This window comes from Sander lucioperca, chromosome 12 (assembly GCF_008315115.2).
Source record: "Sander lucioperca isolate FBNREF2018 chromosome 12, SLUC_FBN_1.2, whole genome shotgun sequence".
In the NCBI taxonomy this organism is placed as follows: domain Eukaryota; kingdom Metazoa; phylum Chordata; class Actinopteri; order Perciformes; family Percidae; genus Sander; species Sander lucioperca.
This window is the reverse complement of record NC_050184.1, coordinates 10328991-10352757: the sequence shown is the minus strand read 5'-3', so window position 1 is coordinate 10352757 and position 23767 is coordinate 10328991. Positions and strand designations below refer to the sequence as shown.

At 40.2% G+C, this 23767-nt stretch overlaps 1 protein-coding gene and 1 long non-coding RNA gene across 3 annotated transcripts; one reads left to right on the top strand and one right to left on the bottom strand.

Moving 5' to 3' along the window:
- The first annotated feature begins 1228 nt into the window (after positions 1-1228).
- Positions 1229-17542, top strand: rhoab (ras homolog gene family, member Ab). 2 transcript variants are annotated; one of them, XM_031286555.2, is made up of 6 exons: positions 1229-1412; positions 13094-13251; positions 15531-15651; positions 16816-16946; positions 17157-17375; positions 17440-17542. In XM_031286555.2, the coding sequence occupies exons 2-5, from the start codon at positions 13096-13098 to the stop codon at positions 17328-17330; spliced, it is 582 nt and encodes a 193-aa protein (XP_031142415.1). In that variant the 5' UTR covers positions 1229-1412; positions 13094-13095; the 3' UTR covers positions 17331-17375; positions 17440-17542. The 2 variants fall into 2 exon arrangements, with proteins under 2 accessions (XP_031142415.1, XP_031142416.1); XM_031286556.2 differs by lacking the exon at positions 17440-17542 and having other exon boundaries at positions 17157-17419.
- Positions 17543-19026: 1484 nt separating this feature from the next.
- LOC118496471 lies at positions 19027-19830 on the bottom strand. Its single transcript, XR_004899046.1, has 2 exons — positions 19474-19830; positions 19027-19433 (listed from the first exon to the last, which is right to left on the bottom strand). It is a non-coding gene; the product is annotated as an uncharacterized LOC118496471 (long non-coding RNA).
- Positions 19831-23767: the final 3937 nt, after the last annotated feature.

Below are 23767 nucleotides of genomic sequence, written 5' to 3'. Positions count from 1 at the left end.
TCATACTGAATTATCTATTAAAAAAAAGCAAGAGTGTTCTACCAAATCCTGAATATTTGTAAAATTAGCATACTGATGTGTAATTTTAAAAAGACACTGTTTTTGTTAAGTGGGTAGATTTAAAAAAACATTCTGGTATTTACAGGTGGGATTACCAGGTGTCACATAATAAATCCGTCTATAACCATGCAATGTTAAACCAAACTTTTAAACACCAGAGATTGCCACAGTCTTATGGTATGAGACAAAATAATTAAGAGGGTTGGAGAGAGTACTGGAATATCCTACTCAAGTCAAAGTTAACCTTAATGTTAAGACAAACTATAAAAGAATCAATGAGGACTACGCTGACTAAGGTCGCGATAAGAAATACCAATATGACTCCCTTAAAAAGACTACAGTTACACACAGTTACAGTGACCACTTAACTTATGATAAATACGCACTACCCAACACCCAATTTCTGGGCAATTTTCCCAGACACTGTATTTAAAAGTGGTGATCATATATAAAAGGACATAAATTCAAACTAAACCTAAATGGACCATAACACCAGAACTGTTTGTTGTTCTAGTTATTAGTAGTTAATAACGTAACAGTTTCCAGCTGAGTCTCAACTCTTCAGTGTATCAGCAGTACTTACTGCAGTACTTACTGCTGATACTCTAATTATGTCCTTTTACAACTGGGTGGCATATTTCTATACTTTTTATTCTCTTTAATATGTTACATGATTTGCCCTCCATTTCTCTGAATTTGTTTAGTTACCTAAACTGTCCGCCAGGTGGTGCAGTAAGTAAAGATTTCCACTTGGACAGTCGATGCTGGCCCACAGACACTTACAATGAGAGAAAATGTACAGCTTCAGTGTTGGCAAAGCTGTAATGGGCTCAATTAACTCTGATTAATGAGTGCAAAACACTATTGACTCAAAGCTATACGTGCTTACCAAGCCTCCTGAAAAACACCAGGGGTAGACTAATTAAGATGGCAATGCAGTGACCCCAGGTAGGATACACTGATATAGATGACTATTATATAGGCCTTAGCATTGCAAAGCTCTGTCTTGGTAAGTTAAAAACAGAATCACATACTGTTAAACTTAAACATGAAAGTTAAAATGTCACGTCTAAAAAAAAAAAATAGACAGGTATAGCTCAACGTAACCTTACAGATTTCCATACTGCTCCGAGTGCTTGTACACCTCGTGCCCGCGCAGGTGTGGCTCTCAGGCTCGTACCCGTCACCCCTCCCCCAGCTACAAACTACAAACCCTGGCGGCGCGCTCCCGTGAAGTAAATCATTGTATCAGATTGAGACGGGGGAAAGCAGCGAGCGACTCGACTGGTCGGCAAAGCAATTCTGCTCCGCGAAACACTGACAAATCCGACTGCTTGCCACATACACTGCAGGTAAACTACTTTCTGGAATACCAGACCACTATGAAGTGCTACTTATCTCGTATTGTTAAGTTTTAAAGCGGACAGGGTTATTTTAAAAGTTGTCCGGAGCTTTAAAAGGCCGTGCTAGCAAAGCTAAAAGCTAGCGAGGTTAACGTTAGCTAACGTTAGCTTTTCCCCTAGCCGACCTCACTTTCAATGCCGCTTCCGCAATTGCCAAACACTTGTGCTGAGGCGAAAACCGCTGTGTTCTGAGTGTAGAAACGGATGTGACCGAAACACCTCGGTCAAAGTATACCGAGGAATGTTTGTACACTGTGAAAACTTACGTGTTGCTTATAAATTGAACCGTTAAGACTGGCCTAGATTGGCGATCCAGCCGTAGCCAAACAATGAGGCTCCTTTCCTGACTTGCCCCGGCTGACCAGGCGGCTTCCCAACGGCTCAGCGTCGCTTCTTGAATGACTGCTAGTGGTAGTTTCTTGTTAATGTAACGTTAGACGTTAGTTTTCCGGTAACATGCCAAACATAAGGAACGACTACTTTATCAATGTACTTTTTTCAATACCAAAACAGTATTTCTCATTTTGTAGATTTTAGAACATGTCAGTGACCATAGCGCACACACAGTCTGTACTTGGTAGGGGTTTTGAAGTTTTACGGCATTAGCAATCGCCTCTGAGAAGTCATATGTGTAATAAATGTGGGCCTTGGTGTTAAATTTGGATCGGGGCCACCCACCCGTTATTCCACTGCGGACACACTAGCCATCTGTTGCCTCTGTGATGACGCCATCTTTCTGGTGACCCACCCTGTGGCTAGCTGGTTTAAAAACAATGTTTGACTAAACACTGGGAGCTCTCACAGGCAAGAAACACAACTTTTTCTGTGCGCTGGTAAACCACACAAAGCACGGCCAATTTTCTAACCAGCCATGCAAGTGTAAAACATTTGACCACTTAGGGCTGGGTGATACCGGCAAACTCATTTATCACTATATTTCTATTGACCACGATTATTGATAATGTGACTGTCTTCTGTGTGTGAGTTGTTGGTTTCATACAGTAGTAAATCAAAGCTAGAGATGTGATATGGTCTTGGGGAAACATAGCAGTAATGCACACAATTGTCAATTTCACCCTGACACACATGAAGGTAATGTTATTAGGGGTGCACCGATCCAACTTTTTCAATCCCGATGCCTGGGCTTTGTGTATCTGTCGATACCTGATACCGATCTGATACCGTTGTTGAATTAATAATACACTGTATACCTTCCACCTTATACTTTCCTTCCACCATGTGGAAGAGACTAAAGTCACCAGACTTTCCTAACTAAACATTACTTTCCTAACTAAGACAAAATAACATAGATGTAATATATTGAATTCTTATTTATTAGTACACTCAAGTCTTCCAGCATGCAACACACGTGCGACAGAGGGGATAAAAACTAACAAAACTGGATCGGCCCGTGGATCTGTTAAATTTTCCGATCCCCGATCCAGCTATTTTGTCAATATTGGGACCGATATCCAATCTTAATATCGGATCGGTGCACCCCTAAATGTTATCATTTGGCTGTATAGCGAAGAGAGACACGATGAGTAAAATCTGACAATATATAATCTCGTAGCACAGTGTCAAGATATATGACATCCACACCAAGATCTGAATAAGTTCATTCTTTCCAAAATTCATTGTTTTTGGATGGGTGTTCATTGACATAGTTTTGTAGTTATGTTTTACTCACTTTATTATTCGTGCCAAATACACAAAACCCTCCGGAAAAGCATTCAGTCATTTAGAAGACACTGTAGCTCATTTTGCAGCACCTAAGGTAGGGGAGGGAGTGAGGCAGGTTTTATTGCAGGAGTTACACACGGTCACGCTTGAAGCTATTAACTAAAATCATATCCTGTCCTCCATGGTAATGGAGGGAGATAACAGTGACTGACTGATATCCAATTTCATTAACTGGCCAATTCATAAATCTGTTTCTAATTGTTAAGGCTTCTTCCCAATACATGCATACATACATACATACATACACACACACACACACACACACACACACACACACACACACACACACACACACATACATACATACATACATACATACATACATACATATATATATATATATATATATATATATATATATATATATATATATATATATATATATATATATATATATATATATAATATAATAATATATGCCAGTTCTCTAAAGATGTGGTGTGTTCTTTTTTAATTTTATTTTTTAATTAAGTGAATACCTGCTAATCCCCTTGAAAATATAATTTAATAGTGTCCCCGCAGTGCTTTGTCTTGTTACTCCAAGGGGTCATTTACATGTTTATCCGCATTTAGCTGTGTTTTCCTGTGCAGCAGTTGCTCATTGTATTTGTAATGGTCCCCTCATTTAAGCTATTTTCAATTTTGTGTTTTGATTATAAGGATTAGAGTGTGTATTGGGAAATTATTGTGCTTATTATGAAGGATCTGTTTATTGGGGCTTTAAACGTGGCATTAATTAGATTACCCAGGTGGTTTGAATGAGTCATAGTGAGACTTTGTGGCTGCGATGGAATAGTCAAAAAAATTAAGTCGTGTCTTTTCCTAACCAGTGTTTCTTCACCTCGATGGAAAACGTCATGAGGTCAAGGAAAGATGTAGAGAAGAATTCACAAGGACTTAGGACAAGACAACCGCTGTGCTAAGAAAATCCGACTGCACTTAGACTCATTTACGTAATTATGCGACAGTGGATGTTATTGATGTTGGTCTTACGTGGTGAAACTACAAGGTTCAGAAGATGGACTACAAAAAGTGCATCTTAGATACTTTGCCTTGCACGTTCTTACCGTGTTTAATGCAAGCCCTATAGACATAGACACCCGGTGGAAATATTACTTCATTACCATTTTATTTCCCATCTTATTTTGAATTAAAGGAGGAATAGCAGAATAATCTCACTGATTTATTTCAGAAGCTAAACATGTAGTTCTGTCTCCTCTGTCAAGTTTATAAATACAGTTTTTAGTTTTGCTGCTTACGTGTCCCACGATATTTGCTGCAGTGACATTACTGGGCACATGGAAACATTTACAAAACTGAAAGCAGTCTCTAATTAATAGTAAGTAAGTAAATCGTTAACACTAGCACCGCCATACATTTTAGGGGTACTATAACCGCCAAGTCTGACGTCTGTCTGTATTCCTTTGTTATTGCTAGGCCACTAACGCATCACCCCTCTCCATCTCTACAGCACTGCGTTAATCTCTATAGCAGCAAGGACACATGCAGCCCCCACACAAAGCCAGATAGCTCATATACCAGCTAAAACCCACACAAAACTGGTGTACTCTTGGCAGTGTACAGTAAAATGTGTTATTTAAAAAAAAAATATATATATATATATATATTGGCGCTGCCACCCGATGCACTAATAGTCCGGTCATTTGCGCTGCGTGTCGTTCAGTCAGCACAAAATCTCAGCGGTTTCTGTGAGCAACTCCTGCAAATAGTTTAAATGAAAAATACACTTCTATTTGGTTCTATCTGATGCTGTTTTGCTGTTTATCTTCTTTTGTGAAGGATGGTCCAGTGTACCCTATGCTAAAAATAGATAATAATAAAGGAAGCAATGAAGCACTTTTCCATATCATTTCGATAATTCAACCAGCTCTTATCATGGCTGCCACTTAAATACTTCCGGGTCATTTCGCTTAGTTAGGAACCTTCATAGGCAAAATGGAATATTCAACTGCAGCACTTGTCTTAACCCTTGTGTTGACTACAGGTCACATTGACCCGTTTTCAATTTTTGTTTTATATCAGAAAATATGGGATGTAGAAATAAGCGCTGAAAATGTGTAGAAGAAAAATTTAACAATTTAAAACGTTGGAAAAAGCAAAAACAAACTGAGAAAAAATGTTTTTTGTTTGTTTTTTTTCAAGGTTGACAGGAGGACAACACAAGGGTTAAGATCAGAAGACTCAATGCTTTAATTAGCATTATGATTAACCTGGTTTACTTTTAAATTCAGGATTGTCTTCTTCAATTCAGGAATGTTGTTTATATATACATAACACATATGTTGTAGCTGTCATCGTTGTTTTGAGGAAGGCCCGAGGGTCGAAACGTCGTCAGAATAAATAGAGATATACATACGGAGCCAGCGTGTGCAACACTTTCTTTTTTTTTTTTCTTTTTTTTTCAGCTGTGATCTTCATCATGTAGGTTTGACAAATTGTTGCATGAAGCCAACAGCCCTATTGGAGTGCACACAGTCACTAACCGGTCTCCACAAGGGAGTTATGTTTTATATGGATGTGCTGCACACAGTGTTAAAAATAATTATTTTCTAATTCTTTCAAAGTAATGGATTAATTAAAAAAATTCACTACCCACAAAAATGCATCTCAGGTGGCAGAAGACAAACTCCAATTTCTGTCAGAAACTGAAATATTCATCAGCCGGCAGTCCATCAACCGTCACCAGCGGTGGCTAATTTCCCACGCTGAAGACTGTGTAGGGTATTTCCTGGAAGAAACACACACCGGCCTTTTGATGCAACTGTTGCATTTGTGGGGTTTTCAAAAAGATAAGCTGATGACTCATCAAGCATACAGTAACCATTAATAATACATTTAAGGCTGTGTCATACAAGGAAACAATGCAGAATAAATAGTGTTTCACCTAACACTATTCATCAGCAAAAATGCCACAGAATAGTTTCGTGTTGGATGAAAATGCATGAGTGTGTTTGACTGGCAGGCCTGCTGTCAAAAATATTGGCTGCTTGATTGGATGACAGCTAACAGCCTACTTAACCATCTCAAAGAGGGGGGGGGGGGGGCCTAGATTGAAAGACAAGATCTATCAAACTTTGTCTTTGTTTGAAAAAGTGTGTGGCTTATTCAGTTAAGTAGCTAAGGACAGTTGGATGAGCTGCATTGTCAAATTTAATGCAAGAGCAGTTTTTCAAAAGGAGCACAATCTGTATGAAATATTCCTGTCGGGAAAGTCAGTTGATAACGTGAATCACAAATAACAAAGCTGTCTTCTATTTTCACATCACAGGAGTGTTCCCCGTTGCTCTCTCTCTGTGTATCCTACTCTGTTAATTTGATCCTGTTTGGGTTATCCCCGTCTCTCCTTATCCGTTGTTTGTCTGTCTCTTAATTTCATCTCATGCAGTGCGTTTACATGCACAGCAGTAACCCCGGTTAGTGAATAACCGGGTTATGCCAGTTCTCCCCATATAAATGAGCGGGGAACAATAGGAAGAATGACAGGAGTAACTCTACCTCCGGTACAATAGATGGCGCTCTGCCAACGCACAACTGGCGCTTCCTTCCGGTAGACCAATGTCAACATTACACCGATCGGCCTTTCAATTAGTAAAACTTAATGTTTCATTTACACATTCTTGTCATAACGTAGGAACGCACAGTGTTCACGCCAGACGACGGACAACTTTTTCAGCGGATTATAACATTATCTGTAACCATTGTCTGGTGGAATTAGCAAGCTAAGTTCGTTAGTTAACGAACATTAACGTTAGCCAGCTGCTCGGCCCCTCCACTCTTTTGCAGAGACACAGCGTTGACAGCCCCGCAGATGGACAATCTGTTTACGTTAGCCATCTCCCGATGTCCACTGCTGCCTTGGCTGCGACTAAAACAGATGGACCGCAGGCTCTTTCTGCCGATGTTCCGCTAATTCGGGCATTGCTGTTGTGTTGGATGGTGTCATAGCAATGACAACGACTCGCAGCGCTGACAGGATTATTTCCGGTTCAAAAACCTCTCCAGCAGAGTGGGGATGGGCAGTCGAAGCATGCGCAGACGCTTAAACCGATCATAGCCCGGTTAAGGTGTATACATGCAGGGATACTCCGGTTACTGAAGGAGTTCTCTACCTCTGTTAACCGGGTTATGAGAACTCTGATTTTAACCGGGGTAAGGTGTTTACATGCTGTTTGAGAAATCGGGGTATTGCCTTAACCCGAATATAATGTAAAAGCACCAATGGTCTCTGGTTAGCCAATGTGCAGGTGGGGTGGAGATTTGCACATGTAGTGGTCCTTATTATTTACTGGACCAAGATTATGTTGATAGCATGCACTCAGTTTATTACTATGACCATTTTCTGCATAACCAACGTTTTCTTGACCTTTGTCAACATTTTTAATTTATTCACCCAAAGAAGACAGCTGTAAAGTGGTTGTCTGCAGGCTGTAGTTGGTGTTGCAACTACTTTCACCACTTCACATATGAACCACTTCTAAGCATGACAAGCCTGTTAAATGTTTTGTAGGGCTGTCCTCGACTAAAGAAATTCTTAGTCGACTAACACTTATATGATTTTGTCGATTAATCGATTAGTTGATGTAATCGACAGAGCTGTGCTCTTTGAGAGGTGGTTAAGACTAGAAAAGCGCAATATAAATGTAGTTAATGAACCATCTGTAAAACTGAGTTTCTCCACAATTAATCCTGCAAAAGCACCACTTTAAATCTTGTGTTTACCAGAAATGTGCTCATAAGTTTCTTGGAAATGAGTAATTAAGCATGAATAAGCATAAAAAATGACTCATCAACTAAAGAAATCTTAGTCGACTAAGACCAAAACGACCGATTAGTCGACTAATCGACTAAGAGGTGGCAGCCCTAATGTTTTGGGCTAGCTATTTGCCAAAGTGCTTGGCAGATATCATTAAGATGTTAGCAACAGCCCGAGATGATGTGTTGGTGGTAGTTTCACATTGTTGTTTGGCGCCATTTAGCTACAGGCCGTGGTTCCAGCTCCAAGGAATAGTTAAGATTGTCACCCAGATTGTATATTCCCATGCATCAAAAAATAAGCGTAATCGAAACCCTTTTCATCCAGATTTTTGTATTCCCTGATTTGTGATGTAATTTACATGTTCAGCTCATAGAACAGGTATAGGGTGATTCGCCAAAAAAATATCCTTTTTTCCTTTTAGCTGTGCTGTAGCTGCTGTACCAAAACAACAATCAATCGTATCGTCTTTTGCGGCCATTGCCCCATATAAAAACATTCAAAAAAGAGCAAGTGTAGTCTTTTAGCTACCCATGAGCAAATAATCGGTGTCAGATTATCCTGTCTCAGTTTTGCTTAGTCTAAAATGATGGACCTACTGCCTGATGGCCATTTTACTCATCGTATACTACCGTAACATCAGCATCGACGTACCGTATGTGCTGTGATTCCTATGTCACCCTGCTCTTTTGAAACGAGTTCAGGCAGTTCAGACACAGCCGTCTCCACTGCTAATGGATATTTTCCTGTTGTGTATGGTCTTTATAGTTCCCCTGTTAAGTGTTTTTTTTTGAGCTAGGAATTTTTTTTTTCTAATAATGTAATGTCTGATACTGTCATTGAAAGCCAAGCGGCTGCTTTGTATTACCGATTTCAAGTCTCCTGTTGTCTGGTAAGCTCCTTAAGGAATAATTTGTGGCATTAATGACTTGCTTATAGGCACCTAGCCAGCATTTGTTAAAAGGAGGGCACATTGTTATTTGCCCGGTTTACCCGCTGGTCAAACGTTTCAAGCATACGACCACACACGTACCTCGAGGCTACAGCTGCCCCCATTTTTGTCTTTTCCTTTTTCTCCAAGTCATGGAGGAAATGGTCTAATCTTATTTGACACTGTCCTACTTGGAGATTAATTTACCAATTATAGACTGTTTGCAGCACCTCACAGTGCTTTGGTGCATTTTAGGGTCAGAATCTAATGGGACTGAGGGCAAAAAAGGCTGTGATATTGAAAAGTCAATATCGTTAGTAGGGATCAACCAATACTGGTTTTTCAGGTTCCGATACCGAGTATTGGTAGTTAATGAAACTGATAACCGATATTTGGAACCGATATATATTTACAGAAAAAATGAAATTATTATAAATGAAAGCTGTAACCTTCTACAGTCCATGTAGCCTGTTAACCATTAGTACAAGTGCTCAGAGTTTTAGAAAGTAGCAATGCCACATAGTAAAAATACATATACAAGTATATGTCTTGCATTAAAAATCTTTAGTTATTGTAACAAACAAAAAATACTGAATGTAACAACAAACGCCCGTTTTAAAATAATTTATAACTATTGCTGCATTATTGTAGAGGTGCAACGATGAATCGATTAATCGATTAGTTGTCAACTATTAAATTAATCACCAACTGTTTTAATAATTGATTAATCGTTTGAGTCATTTTTTTATTAAAAAAAATACGATTTCTCTGATTCCAGAGATTCCATTCCATGCTTGTTAAATGTGAATATCTTCTAGTTTCTTCTCTCCTATGTGACAGTAAACTGAATATCTTTGAGTTTTGGACAAAACAAGACATTTGAGGACGTCATCTTAGGCTTTGGGAAACACTGATCCACATTTTTCACCATGTTTTGACATTTTTGTAGATCAAACAACTAATCGGTTAATCGAGAAAATAATCGACAATGAAAATAATAGTTAGTTGCAGCCCTACATTATTGCATTCAAAACTTAAATGTTGAAGCTGGTAAAGGTGTAGCTCATTTTAATTGATTGGAAGTCATAGTTTTAAGTGCAAGCAATATCATTATAAGTCTACCCTTCAGGGTTTGTTTCTGGCTATATCCTAATGAACCAGCAAATGAAGTTATGGACGTTTACTAAGGCTTATAAATTAGCTGTGAGACTCAACGTTATTGCTGGCTACCGTTGCATATAACATGTATCGCATGTAATGTGCAAACATTGTCTCATACGGATGAGTAATGTTCCATTTGCAGGGTGGAAGCTTAAATAAGTCCCTGTTGCACTGGAACCAATGTTGTTTAAAGATTAAACATTTAACTATCACTCCACATTCATAAACTCCTTTTAATGCTAATGGTCTAGTTAACACTGCAAGCTAACATTGTCACCACAAAAAAGTTCATTAATCTGGCTTTTTAAGTGACTTGTCATTATAGAAATAGATCACAGGATTGGGCTGTTTTTGCAACTTCAGTGTGGAAATTATTATGTTTTTAACTTGGAAATTCCTCCAGCCTTACCTTTTTTGAAGCTTAGCGCAACCAGCTCCACTGGAGCCTGAGACACAGAGCTGTAGTGGAGCCAAAGTAGCGCACTTTTTATTAATTAACTCGGTTATCATAAAATAAAACACTGATACAGATAATCTGCAAATTGCCAAATATCGGCCACGATAATCGGCCAGGCCTACAATTGGACAATAGGTCGATCGCTAATAGAGAGCAATAATTGACAATAAGTACTTGTGTTAGCTGAAAATGCCAGTTGCATACAAACTGCTGTTTGAACAAAAAATAAAAGGAAGGCTAACTGTTTGGGACCAGAGACCATCTTCTTATGCAAAGGCTAATCAACATTTAAACACAATCAAACCCCTGGCAGCCCGTGTCACTGTTCAAAAGGGGCAACAGTGACACAGGGAATTTAACCTCTAACCTAGACTGTGGTAGCGCCATGTTACAGCTCCAGAAATGCTGCAGATCAAAACTGCAGCTCAGCTGATGAATTGAGAAAGAACAGCAGAGGTGTCGGGGAGTTTGCTCTCTATCACGCCTCCAGCTGACTCACTGATGGAGATAGCAGGGTAGAGAAAGGTGATTGACACCGCGCAGGGCTGCACTTTCTCGGATCAAGGCGGAAATGACTCGTCAGTGATATGATTTATTACCCTCTCTATGCCGGCTCCAGTTGTTCTTGTGCAGTTAGCAAGTATATGTGCTTGTAAGTTGTCTCTGCTGCAGTGCCACCATGACAAACGAGGTGCGTAACGTGCGTTTGATGTGTTCTTGGTGAATAAAATGTTTTGGATACAGTTCCTGTTCAAGTATGAAGGGAAATTGCGGTTTCCGGTTTTATGTTGTGATCGCATTCTGTTGGTAAAATGTGACCATAAATCTTGTTATTAATACACTGGCAAGAATTGAATAATTCTAAAGATTCCAATAGAAAATCAACATTTAAACCTAATTCCTGTGTTTGAGGTTAAGAGGAGCTTATAGCACTCCATATTGAGAAATGTCATTTTACAGAAAGTCACAGACTACAAAACACTCCTTTGCCCCAACTTCCCTTAACGCTGTTGGGCATGCTCGTTCTCTCACACCCACACTGATACATCTGTCGGGTCTTCTACTGTCATGAATTACTGGAACCTCGGCTACATTTTACTTCCTAGTAGCCGATTTGATTTGTCGAATCGGCCAGTGGGCAGTCGGACTCAATGGACCAATCTGATTGGTGGAGTGCTAGCCCTTTATTAGCGAATCAGTGCACTTATGTTAAAACACCGGAAATGACGAGCGGGATGAGCGTGACGATTGTCTCTCACAATCTGACGAAAATCTTTCCAACTGACCTTTGTCGATTTAAAAATAAATAAAAAAAAAAAAAAATTTAAAAAAAAAATTTAAAAAAACAGATTCAGCAACTGCATGGCCTATTTCTCGCTTAAAATGTTTTCAGAAACACGTTTTGGTGAACTATTTTAGTACAATATGAGATCGTATTCCGAACGAGCCGCCATAGACCTTTTTCATGGCAGACATGTTGACATGTCATAGTAGGAAAAGCACAGGTGTATTCACAACCATTAATGATGGCTGCATTCCACTTAGGAGAGGCCCTGGTATTGTGCATGCTGACTCACTGAAATAGCTTACTGGGACACTTGATGAAATTGAGCCATCGTTAAGGTTATCAGCTTTCAGTATTTCAGCTGTGCTTTTTCCTACTATGACAAGTCAAAATGTCTGCTGTGAAAAAGGTCCATTATGGTCGGCTTTGAAATTCAGGAGAAGCCAGACCCACGTGACGCGTTTCCTGTTTTCATTTTTTGGGCGACAATACACTGTTATGGAGACGTATTACGTCTCGCGCACGCGCAGAACATGCGCTCAAGTCGGCGTCGCTTTGGCGTGTTCCGAGGCCCTTCTTGGACCGATGGGAGCCGAATGATCAGTCCGACTGCCTTTTCTGCCGACGGTCGGCCGTCGGGTTGGTGTGTCAGAGCCTTAACATGCAGCTAGCTTGCAGGATGTTTGTGTGATTTCAGCTTTTGATTTACACATACTGTCCTCTGCCTTTTTGGCCAACAAGCCACTAAATATTAAGTGATTCCTGCTCTTGTCAGGCCACTTGTGCAATATTAAATAAGCCTGAAGTGTGGCAAGCCTTCCTTACTTTAACGAAAATCACAACTATGAAGACCATTACATGTCCGTCTTGGATTTTCTTTTTTAGATTCCATTAATCCTCTCGCAACCCCCTGAGAGAACCTCAGGTTTGAACTGCTTTTTTTTTCCCCCAGCCCTGTGGTTAAATGTGTCAAGTATAGTTTTGCATGGTGCACCTGCACGATGCAACACTACTCAACACGTAGTCTTGCTTTCATCCCACATATATTGAACACAATTTTCACGTTTTCTTTAGTCTTAATCTATAAAATGGGCTGTCCTGGCATTTTTACACAGGATAGTTTGTTGTGCATTTCCCCCTAAGGTCACAAATATTGATGGTTCTGAATAGTCAAATGCTCTGCTGTAACAGTTGTGCTTTTGATTCTTCTTAATGCTTTTCCTGTGGCTCCTTGATCATAACCTCCTCCTCCTCCTCCTCCTCGGTGTGTTCCCTTCAGGGATGGCAGCCATCCGTAAGAAGCTGGTGATAGTGGGGGATGGAGCTTGTGGAAAGACCTGCCTTCTGATTGTCTTCAGCAAGGACCAGTTCCCCGAGGTCTACGTCCCCACCGTGTTCGAGAACTACGTTGCTGACATAGAGGTGGATGGCAAACAGGTGAGACAATTGCAGTGAAACTGTCACTACTATCAGTCTTTCCCATTCAATGTCATGTCAGAGTGGTGCCTCGGGGTAAATGGATTGATCCGCACCGCGGACAGCAAGAACTGTACTCAAGGCCTTCTCTTCAAGTGGACTTGGGCACGGGTCTAACAAACTAATCAAACAAAATGGACTTTGACGTTAAATGTACTCTGATCTGGCCCCGGGTCACTGGTGTGAAACGGCACTGTTCAATTTTCATCAATCAAATGAATCAACAAAATATGTGTAGGTGTTTCTGTGTCGTCTTTTAGGTGTGCGAGTCTGTTTTATCTGAAATGTCGTCAATTGCTATGCTAACTCACATTAACCAGGTGTTTTTGTAATTGTTTTAATTTCATTTCTATGTGGACACAGATTGACACATTGATGATAGTGATCATGCCTGATTTAGATAAACATGTTTTACCCCGAGGAACCGGCACATTGTAGGGTCAGGGCTGGGTTTAATACTTGAACATTTAATCAAAATCCACTGTAACTCAGAAATTAGGAGACATTCTCATCTGGGGGAAGACTCCTCGTGACTTTCAGGTTCACGATGTATGTGTGCCACTGTGGATAACTGCAGCACCCAGCCCAACTGATCAGTCAAAACCCCACACATCCTGACCTCATTTTGGGTTAATGGGATTCTGGGACGTTGAGTCTTTTGTTGGCTGTTTGATTTCTAACCCTCTGTGCTGCTGAGGAAGACTCGGGCTACTTCTTGTCAAGTGTCACACTTTTCCAAATGTTTCGATTTGGTTTCCTCTACCGATTTTAGCTTTGCAGTCTGCTCGCTTAAGAGAGGTTTTTACACGTCACTGTCACATTTTGTAGTCGCAGGGCTTAAGGGCCGTGTCCCAGAGTGTTTATTAGTGAGGAACAAATACAGAATTGTTTTTTTTCTGTTGCTAATTTGAACCTTGTATTAAATCACTCACACTTAGAAAAAGGGTCACGTGTGTCAGTTAATTAAAAAGAAATCCTATATTTAATTTATAGAATAGGACTACATTTTTTTAGGACAATTACAGAGATGCTCCACCTAAAATGTATAATGTTTAATTCTTTGCTTTCCTTGTTATGCTCCTTTTGATATTATAATGCACTAAATTCTATGGCTGAACGATTAATTGCATTGATAATATCGCGATATGTTAAAACGCGATTTCCTAATCGCAAAGGCTGCGATTTGGTCACATGACTCGCGAGAGCAAATCAGTCTGTACTCCGCAGAGAAAGCATCAACTAGCACGCTAACGCTACACTGTACCTTGAGCTGATTTCTGTCATTCAAACAACTCTGAGTTGTAGTTTAAAACTTTTACAGCCATTTTAATAAAATGAAGGGTTTTATTCTGGTTCGAGTCCATACGTGCAGTTAATGGATACAGACACGCAGAACTGAAGGCTCGGTTGGCAACTAGCTCTGATTAGCGGTTAGCTCCGGTTAGCGGTTAGCTCCGTTATAAAGATATGAGTGGAGGAGCTGCCACTGAGAGGGGTAACAACCAGACTCTGATAAATGACGTTCGGGGAGCTTTCACAGCAGCGTGGCCGCGGTGTTTCAACAGTTTTATTAGTACAGTTAATCCCACGGCAAGAACACCAGCAACTAGCTAACGAAACGATAGCCTCTCTGAACAAGTGCACACGGCAGCACGCAACTTCACGAGGGGGAGGGGCTGGAGGCAGCTCCTCTGTGCACTGTAAAAAAAAATTACAGTTGTGTGTGTATATACTATAATTTTACTTTTTTAACTGTCTAGTGTGTAATTGTGTGTTGTTCATACTATAAAATGATTTATTGTTTGTCTTTGTTGAATAATACAGAAGACAAAGTTTGAAAAAATAATCGAATCGCAATATTTGGGGAAAAAAAATCGCAATTAGATTATTTTCAAAAATCGTTCAGCCCTACTAAGTTCCTCTCGTGGAATAAGAAAATAAATCTGTCCTTTTCTAGTTCCTGGTCAGGACGAGGTCGACTAGCCCTTTTCATTATCTCCTTTATTTGCTGCCTTCACTGTGAAAGTTGTGCTGATCAGGATGGACATGGTGTATTAACTTCTCTCCCTTCCTTTTTGTTCTTCCTCTTCTCTTTCTTGTTCCCCTTTTACTCTACATTCCTTTGTCCTTCTTTCTACCCTCAATGTGTGTTTGTGTGCGTGTTTGTGTGCGTGTGTGTGTGTGCGCGTGTGTGTGTGCGCGTGTGTGTGCGTGTGTGTGCGTGTGTGTGTGTGTGTCAGGTGGAGTTGGCTCTCTGGGATACTGCGGGTCAGGAAGACTATGACAGGCTTAGACCTCTCTCTTATCCAGACACTGACGTCATCCTCATGTGCTTCTCCATAGACAGCCCTGACAGCTTGGGTGAGTACAAATCTCGCTCTCATAAACACACACACACACACACACACACACACACACACACACACACACACGGTGCTGTATTGTTTATGTTATGTAGTCATGTATATAACTGTCAAGGCATTATTTATGTGTGCAGCTTGGAGTCCAAAACAAATTTCCCTAAAGGCACCATAAAGTATATCGTATCGTACACAGACACACACCTACAAACAAATCATTTGTCATGCAATGGCATGCAGCCATGCTGTAGAACAAGTCGTGCCTTTTCTGTCATCATGATTATGAACAGCACTTCTGTGATCACATGGAAATGGATTGCATAAAATAAGGTGATACAAGCTACAGATCATTTAAGTCCTAGACATGAATTAAATGGGATTAAATCCGAGGAAGTTACAATTATAATAAAACAAAGGCCTATTGTGCTAAAGCTTGTAATTTCACATTGCTTTACATGACCATATGTCAGACAGTACATCTCCATTTAAAGCAGTGTTTTTCCTGACCAAGTGGGACAGATTTCTTTTCCAACACTTGATGCTCAGTTGAGATATGGAGGCTCTTCTTTGTTTGTTCTTGTCTTCAGAAGCAGAATTATCTTTGCAGCATTTTAAATTAAATTACTTTGTAAATGTTTGTCTAATCAAAATGCTGACGTCCTGTGATTTAACTCTGTTAAACTAATTTAAAGATAAGGGTATTTGCTGAGACATCAAATAGCTTTTATGTAAGGGTTTCCATTGTCTGTTTTTCAGTGTGGGTTTTCAGTTGTAGCTAGAAGAAATGGTACCAGCATTGAGTTTATGAACTATAGAGTTTATGGGTTTGAGTTTATTTTTGACAGTTTTTGAGTTTTTATTTCCTGTTTTCTTAAGTGAGACCTAGACAACACGAGTAATCACTCGACTATCACAGTGCAAGAATGGGCTTAGTGCCGGTTTTATAGTTCTGTCACTTTCCTTTATTGAGCTGTGGTGGCCTCCCATTGCTAGAACGTTTATCTCACAGCTGGAACATTTTAAAATATAATAAACATTCATCACCTCTATTGTAATGGGCTCTGCATTTAATTTTAGTCAGACAGCCAAAATGACCTCAGACATGCACACATAGAATAAAATAGCCAATGATTGATTGTTGATTGATGATCTTTTTCCTCCACAGAAAACATTCCAGAGAAGTGGACCCCAGAGGTCAAACACTTCTGTCCCAACGTTCCCATCATCCTGGTAGGAAACAAAAAAGACCTGCGCAACGATGACCACACGCGCCGAGAGCTGGCCAAGATGAAACAGGTACCCTAATTCTTCTTTTGGCTGGCTCAAATAGCTATTGAGACTTTTTTCTTCTAGAAATCTATTACCATTTGGGATATTTTTTGACAAGTATTTATAGAAGTACTTATCTTTATTAGCTAGTATTTTCTAGACTTGTGAATATTCATGGTTACTATGAATGTGTTCCTAATCCAAATTCTTCTTTTTCATTTTCTCTTCATCCAATAGGAGCCAGTGAAGTCAGAGGAGGGCCGGGACATGGCTGGCCGGATTGCAGCTTTCGGTTACATGGAGTGCTCCGCTAAGACCAAGGACGGCGTGCGGGAGGTGTTTGAGATGGCCACCAGGGCGGCTCTGCAGGCCCGCCGCGGAAAGAAGAACAATAAATGTGTAGTGCTGTAAAATGGCCGACATATTTGGACTGTTTTCACCCTGGGCTACAGTACCCAGGAGCTAGGGCTCGGGAGGGACGGAGGGATTACTAGATGGGAGAGGGAGTGGGGGGAAGAAAAGAGTGCAGTAAATGACTACCGCTGTAAAATGGCTGTTTGTTGGACTGAATTTACCCTGGGACTTGGGTTTGGGATGCTTTGTTGGAGAGGGATTGGTGGGGAGGGGGGGGGGGGGGGGTACTACCGCTGTAAACCATTGGGCTCTTTTCCTGTGGGTTTTCTATCAATTCGGGAAATTTACACCAGCCAAATGCTGGTACATTTTGTCTTTTCAACAAGCCACTTACACTGATAAAGATCATTAGGAGGTCCTGGTCCTTTATAAAAATCTAGCTGACTGGTAACACTGATAAAGTTGCTGGTGAATTATTGGATGTTCCAGACTCTGTTCAGTATGGACAACAACAAAAAAGGTTTAGTTTCCTGCCTGGATGACTTGACAGATGGATTGGGGGTTGGGGGGGGGACAGACAGCACAGTAAATGAGTACCACTGTAAACAGCCACCAGTGGACTATTTATCCCCAGTAATATTTATCCCCTAGAAGTAGGAAAGGGGAGGTGGGGAGTTGGACAGGTGGAGGGATGGGAAGACTGAAGCCTGGGTGTGACCATGATGAGACTGTACACCAAACCTGTGCAATGTTTATAGTTTTGCACATTCAGCCTACTTGTTATATGCCGTAGTTACCTGGGCCCCAAAGTAGACAAATCACCAGTAAACTGTATTATTCTCATGCTGCTCAAAATGGTGCTCTAAACAGGTTCAAGGTTGATTAGCTTGCGGTTCAATTCAATAACAAAAACAAGACATTGCTGTTGTAAAATATGACATTCAAGAAAAGTGAATCCTGATTGGGTTGTTGTATCCACAGTATTCAACAAGTGGTCATGTGCTGTCAGGTGCTCAGGTCTTATGTGTGGTATTATCAGAGCGGCGTGGAGCGACATGCTGACATGTCCAGCTCAGTGTCAGTTAGTCTCACTGTGGCTAATCCGGTGCTCAAAGATTCACAGTGACAAACACATTGCTGTATTCTTAACTGAGATGATCGGTTACAGCCACCTAATAGTGAGCGCTCTATTTTTTTGCAGATAAGCTGCAGCTAGTACACAGTTTGAATTGAAAGAAAATGCCCACAGCACTGGTTTTAAAGTAAAAACTATCATTGCCCACCTGTATTCCAGTTGCTGCTTTAAATATTAGGCATCTTACTATAGCAGTGTTGTAGCAGACAGTGTGAAGTTTACTTACTTCCAGAGGAGCAGCATTGATACCGTCAGCATCAGGGCTGGACCAAAAGTACCCACATGCTGATGAATCTTTACTGAGGTTGGTTTGTCTACTCCAGGAGGCGATCAGCTGAAGGCTCTGAAACGTCAAACGTTCGTTGGACTGAATCAGTGGAAGTGGCAGGTGAATTGTGGTCCCACTCGATGACAAAGTTAGCTTTCTGCCCTGCATAGTACAACCGGCGTAAACTCTTGCCAATGCTCAGCTCCCATCCCTTCCTGCTCCACGTAGCTGACTGCTGGTGCTCAACTTCCCCTGGTTTTAGACCAGGACAAAGAACAAGGAGAGGAGAGTATTGTGTTTACATGCACACCACTGACATCCTTATTTGGGATGAACAACAATTCAATTTCTTTTTTTGTGTAGGCATGTATAAAGGTCAGATGTACAATAACCAGAACTAGTTAATGTTTGAGGAAAAAAGGTCCCTTTGATATACCATGTTATCCACCATATACATGTCTGCCTTTTACTGGTTAACTGTTGGTTTAACAGTTCATCTTAAAAAGACAAACATCACACACGTGACATGACCTTTTTGTACTGTGCATGGAAATGCCAGAATTGTCAGGTTGGCTAGCTTGATATATTTTGGGGTAAAACATGCTGGTAATCGGTAGCTATCAGAGTGAGAATGAACTGCCTGCTGTCTGTTGGACAGTTTTCATTTTGGGGTATTTTTTTGAGGACTTTCCATTCTAACAAGGGTAAGGGTGGCCACTCATATTTGGGATTTATCAGCCACCAGCCTTCCCTGACTCTTCTGTGTGTTTTTACTGGCAGATTCAGGCTCTCTTGACAACGTTGAACCCTCCTGTTCTTCTTCCTGGCCTACAGGGAGGAGCCTGTTCCAGAAACTTGGTCTTGTGTTGTTGTTTTTATACTTAATTTTCTGCTTTAAAAAAAAAAAAAAAAAGTCAAATATGTTGTCGTTCAGTATTTAAAATAGGAGGTGTAAGACTATGGGACTGCTTATGTGTCGTCGCTTACGGTTCATTCTTCTTTTGTGCTCTAACTGAATTTTTCTGATGATTAACAATTGGTTGTAACGACCTGTCAATCATCCCCGCCAAATGCTGTTGTTAGGCAGTCAGGAGAAAGGCTGGCCCCTCGGTTGCCTGTCTAGAGCATCGCCGGCTCTTTTTCTGTTCTTTGTTTTGAACACAAACTTGGCTTAAAAGACAAAAGGAAAAACTGTAAGTTTCCTTATGTACAAATTTTTAGTTCTACTTTTATTGTATTTTTAAATCCTAATTTTGGATGCTGAAGCAGTGACGTAAACAAAAGAACCGGAAAACCAAGCTGTATGCAAAGTCTGTAAATATAAAATGTGGGTTTGTTCATACTAGACTATACACGCGCACAGGACTGGAAACTATTTGTAAACTAGCTTTGGTTTGTGTAATAAATTACTTTCTATAACACCTAGCTCCTATTCATTGTGGTCTGGGGGGGGGGGGGGGGGGGGTTTGTGTCTCCAGACTGAACATGACACAAGTCTCATAAACTGACAAATTACGTAAAATGTAAATAATTATTTAGGAAACAGTTGAGAGGAAGGAAAGAAACACTTTTGAAACCACAAATGAAATACTTTAAGTTTTCCATCAAGAATAATTAGTTGACTCAAGATGTTCACATGTAAGGTGTTCTTTTTTTTTTTTGTCAGAGAATCTTGCTCTTGACCGTTGACTTGTTAGTGCAACAGACTGAAAAGTCTGACCACCTAACACATCCGTGCTCAACACCTTCAATTATAATTTATTGTTATATAATTGTTAGTTGTTTACTTTTTGGTGTGAAGTTGGTGAGATTTGTATTAGAAACGTGAACCAGCCACTATTGAAATGCGGATTTTTTAGTCAAGCAACTGCATTTGAATTAGTGCTCTCCCCAAACCATAAAGTTACAGCCCCAAATTTTCATCCCACCTCAGTACTAAATAGTCACAGCGGAGTTTCAAAACAATGCATTTGTGATAATGTATTCTGTTGGACACTATATATCAGTAAATATAGATAATAGTTGACAAGTGATGCATGCAGTAGAGTTTTTTAAATCTTTGGACTCCCACGCAGAGCCTCAGCTGATCATAAACCAGGGTCAGCACACACAATGACGCACTGAATTAAAGTTGGGCAAGATATCGTGATATGAGACTAGATATTGTCTTAGATTTTGGATATCGTAATACGGCATAAGTGTTGTCTTTTTCTGGTTTTAAAGGCAGCATTACAGTGAAGTGATGTCATTTTCTGAACTTACCAGACTAACTGTAACTGGTCTATTATTTGCCTTTACCCACTTAGTCATTATATCCACATTACCAATGATTATTTATCAAAAATATCATTGTGTAAATATTTTGTGAAAGCACCAATAGTCAACACTACAATATCGTTGCGGTATCGATATTGAGGTATTTGGTCAAAAATATCGTGATATTTGATTTTTTCCATATCGCCCAGCCCTACGCTGAATGTCATCCAAACCCCCTAATATCACTGAGTTTAAGTGCAAGTTTTTAAGATTTCAGCTACTAAGCATCACACCAACAGGCTTCTTTTAAGACTACTACTCCACAGTGTGACTGAGTGTGGAGCTCCTCTCGACTTGTGCTAATGTAACTCTGTTTTAGTGTGCCAAATGTACATTGCAATAGTCTTATCACAAAATTAAAATGAGGTAAACATATTGTACCTCGCCACAAATAAATGGAAATACAATGTGTATTCCAGTCATTGCAACATCTGTAGTCTCACTTTATAAAAACCCAGGTACAATACAGGTAATTAGGATGATTGCTGGTTGAGGAGCAGAAAGCAACACCACATCACTCTGAGATGTGCCAGGAGCCTCACTCTGAGGCCCGTGCTGCAGAGAGAACGGAGTGTGTGGGATGCCGAGGTGAGGCAGTTTCAGCCTGTGTGGGATGAAGCTGGATGTTGTGGAGTAATATCGAGAAGCTGCGAGCGTGTGCAGTGTGGAACTGCTCCGTGACCAACAATAAAACACAGTAGTTGTGTAAGGCAGTGCTGAGGAGGAGTGGAAATCCAGGAATAAAATGGATGTACGAGCAGGATGGCGCTCACAAGGAGCATGCACTTACAGTAACCTCTTCATATATAAACATATATATTTAGCTTCACATGCAGCATACATCGCATTACATTTTTACAACTAATGTGGACCAAATAGTGTCAGCAATCTCTCCATGTCTGATTCTGTTTGAGCTGGATGTGAACACTGAAATCATTGTTTGTTTAATGCTGCCAGAGCAATAAATGATCAGAGGCAACTGTCAATATTTTGGTGCTACTGTTAGCATGAAGGACAAGAGAACACAACAAGAGAGGAAGTAAATCAGCCAATTGCATAGGTATTCATGGACATATAACACCAAACCTCAAGACACTATGGCAAGGGTATTTCAAAAAGAGGGAAGCATATAGACACAAAGACACACGTCTCCTACATTGTCACTGTGCAGGCATCAGCTAGTATTTTAGAAGAGCTAGTAATTTAGAACTGAATTTAAACACTTAGTAGTAGCAGTAGTCTCAATAAAAGATCCAAGGATGAGGTTTGTGAGCCTTAGAACCTACATTTTCTACATTCCTGGCTTTCCTACTGTTATTCCTTCCATTGCATGCTGTTCAGATCACAGGTCAAACTCTAGTCTCTCTCCACATTATTACATCATAAAGATGCCCAGAGTGAACTACGGTTATACAGGAGACTTGTGTGCTATGGTTGGAGGAGGTGGAGGGATAAACCAGTATAGAAAATAGGAGGATGGATAGTAGGAGAAGGCCTCCAATGACGGATTACAAGAGGTGTAGTAGGTGGATGAGAGAGGAAACAAGTAGTCAGCGTGTCCCACTCTGAGTGAAAATGACTCCCTGCAAATGAGAAGAGAGCACTTTTTACCCTTACTGTAAAACACTAGACCATCTGAGCCAGAAGACTGTTAGTCGCTAGTGGCCACTAAGCTGCATTTTACTGTACATTATTATAACCCTCGAGTGGATTCACAAGGAAATCTGCTGGATTGCTCTTCAGCACAAAACAGGGCATTGGCTCTCCAGAGCAAACACTTTTTTCCTAATGGCGGATGAGGGCTGATGGAAAAGCAACTTTCACGTTCCAAAATATTTTTCTTCTTCAGTAAAGCCAAAGAGATAACAGCAAGCATGGTGGAAGAAGTATTCAGATCCTTTACTTAAGTAAAAGTAGCAATTCCACAATGTGAAAATACTCCACTACAAGTCCTGCATTCAGTAGCCTACTCATTCTGCAGAAAAATGATTTTAACTCATTTACATACTGCTGCGTAGTTTAATCTACAGCAATGCATCATATTCTATAAGATTATAATATGTATGTAGCGTCACTGTACTGTAAGAACCACTTTTCTCTAAGAAGTATTTTTTTCCTGCTTTGTGATGATGCATTTTCAAGCTAATCCAAGTTTCTTAAGTTATCTTAAGAAGTAGGAGGATTTTCTCAACCCATAAAGGAACACATAATCCTTCAGTCTATCAGAAAAATGTTAATTCAAAATCACCAAATAAGGAGATACATGGTTTTCACTAGACATTAAGGGTATGAAAATTGTAATCTGAAAAATAAGTCTGATAAATGTAGTGGAGTAAAAATACAACAGACCTATTTGCCTCTGAGATGTAGTGGAATGGAAGTATAGAGTTGCATAAAATAAAAAAGGAAGTAGGCTACCTCCAATTTGTACTTAGTACAGTACATGAGAAAATGTACTTAGTTATCCATTGTAACTTTACATGATACTGCTGGTGATGGGTGCGTTTCAGTGTTTTCATCTGATGAATGCTAGGCATGCTAGCTGAAACTGCCTTTATCCACGTGGCTGCACTCTGTCAAGTCTACACCAAATGGTGTCACAACACGTCATAAATATATGCTTCATACTAGCTACCTCTCTTTGTAGTTAATAGCACAAAGACTGCAACAGAATGTGCAGCCATGTTGGACACACAAACTCATCACTGGATTTGAATGAGACTTTTAACATAAGAGGCAACTTGTTGAAACAAGTGGGTTAGTCTCAATCACAGC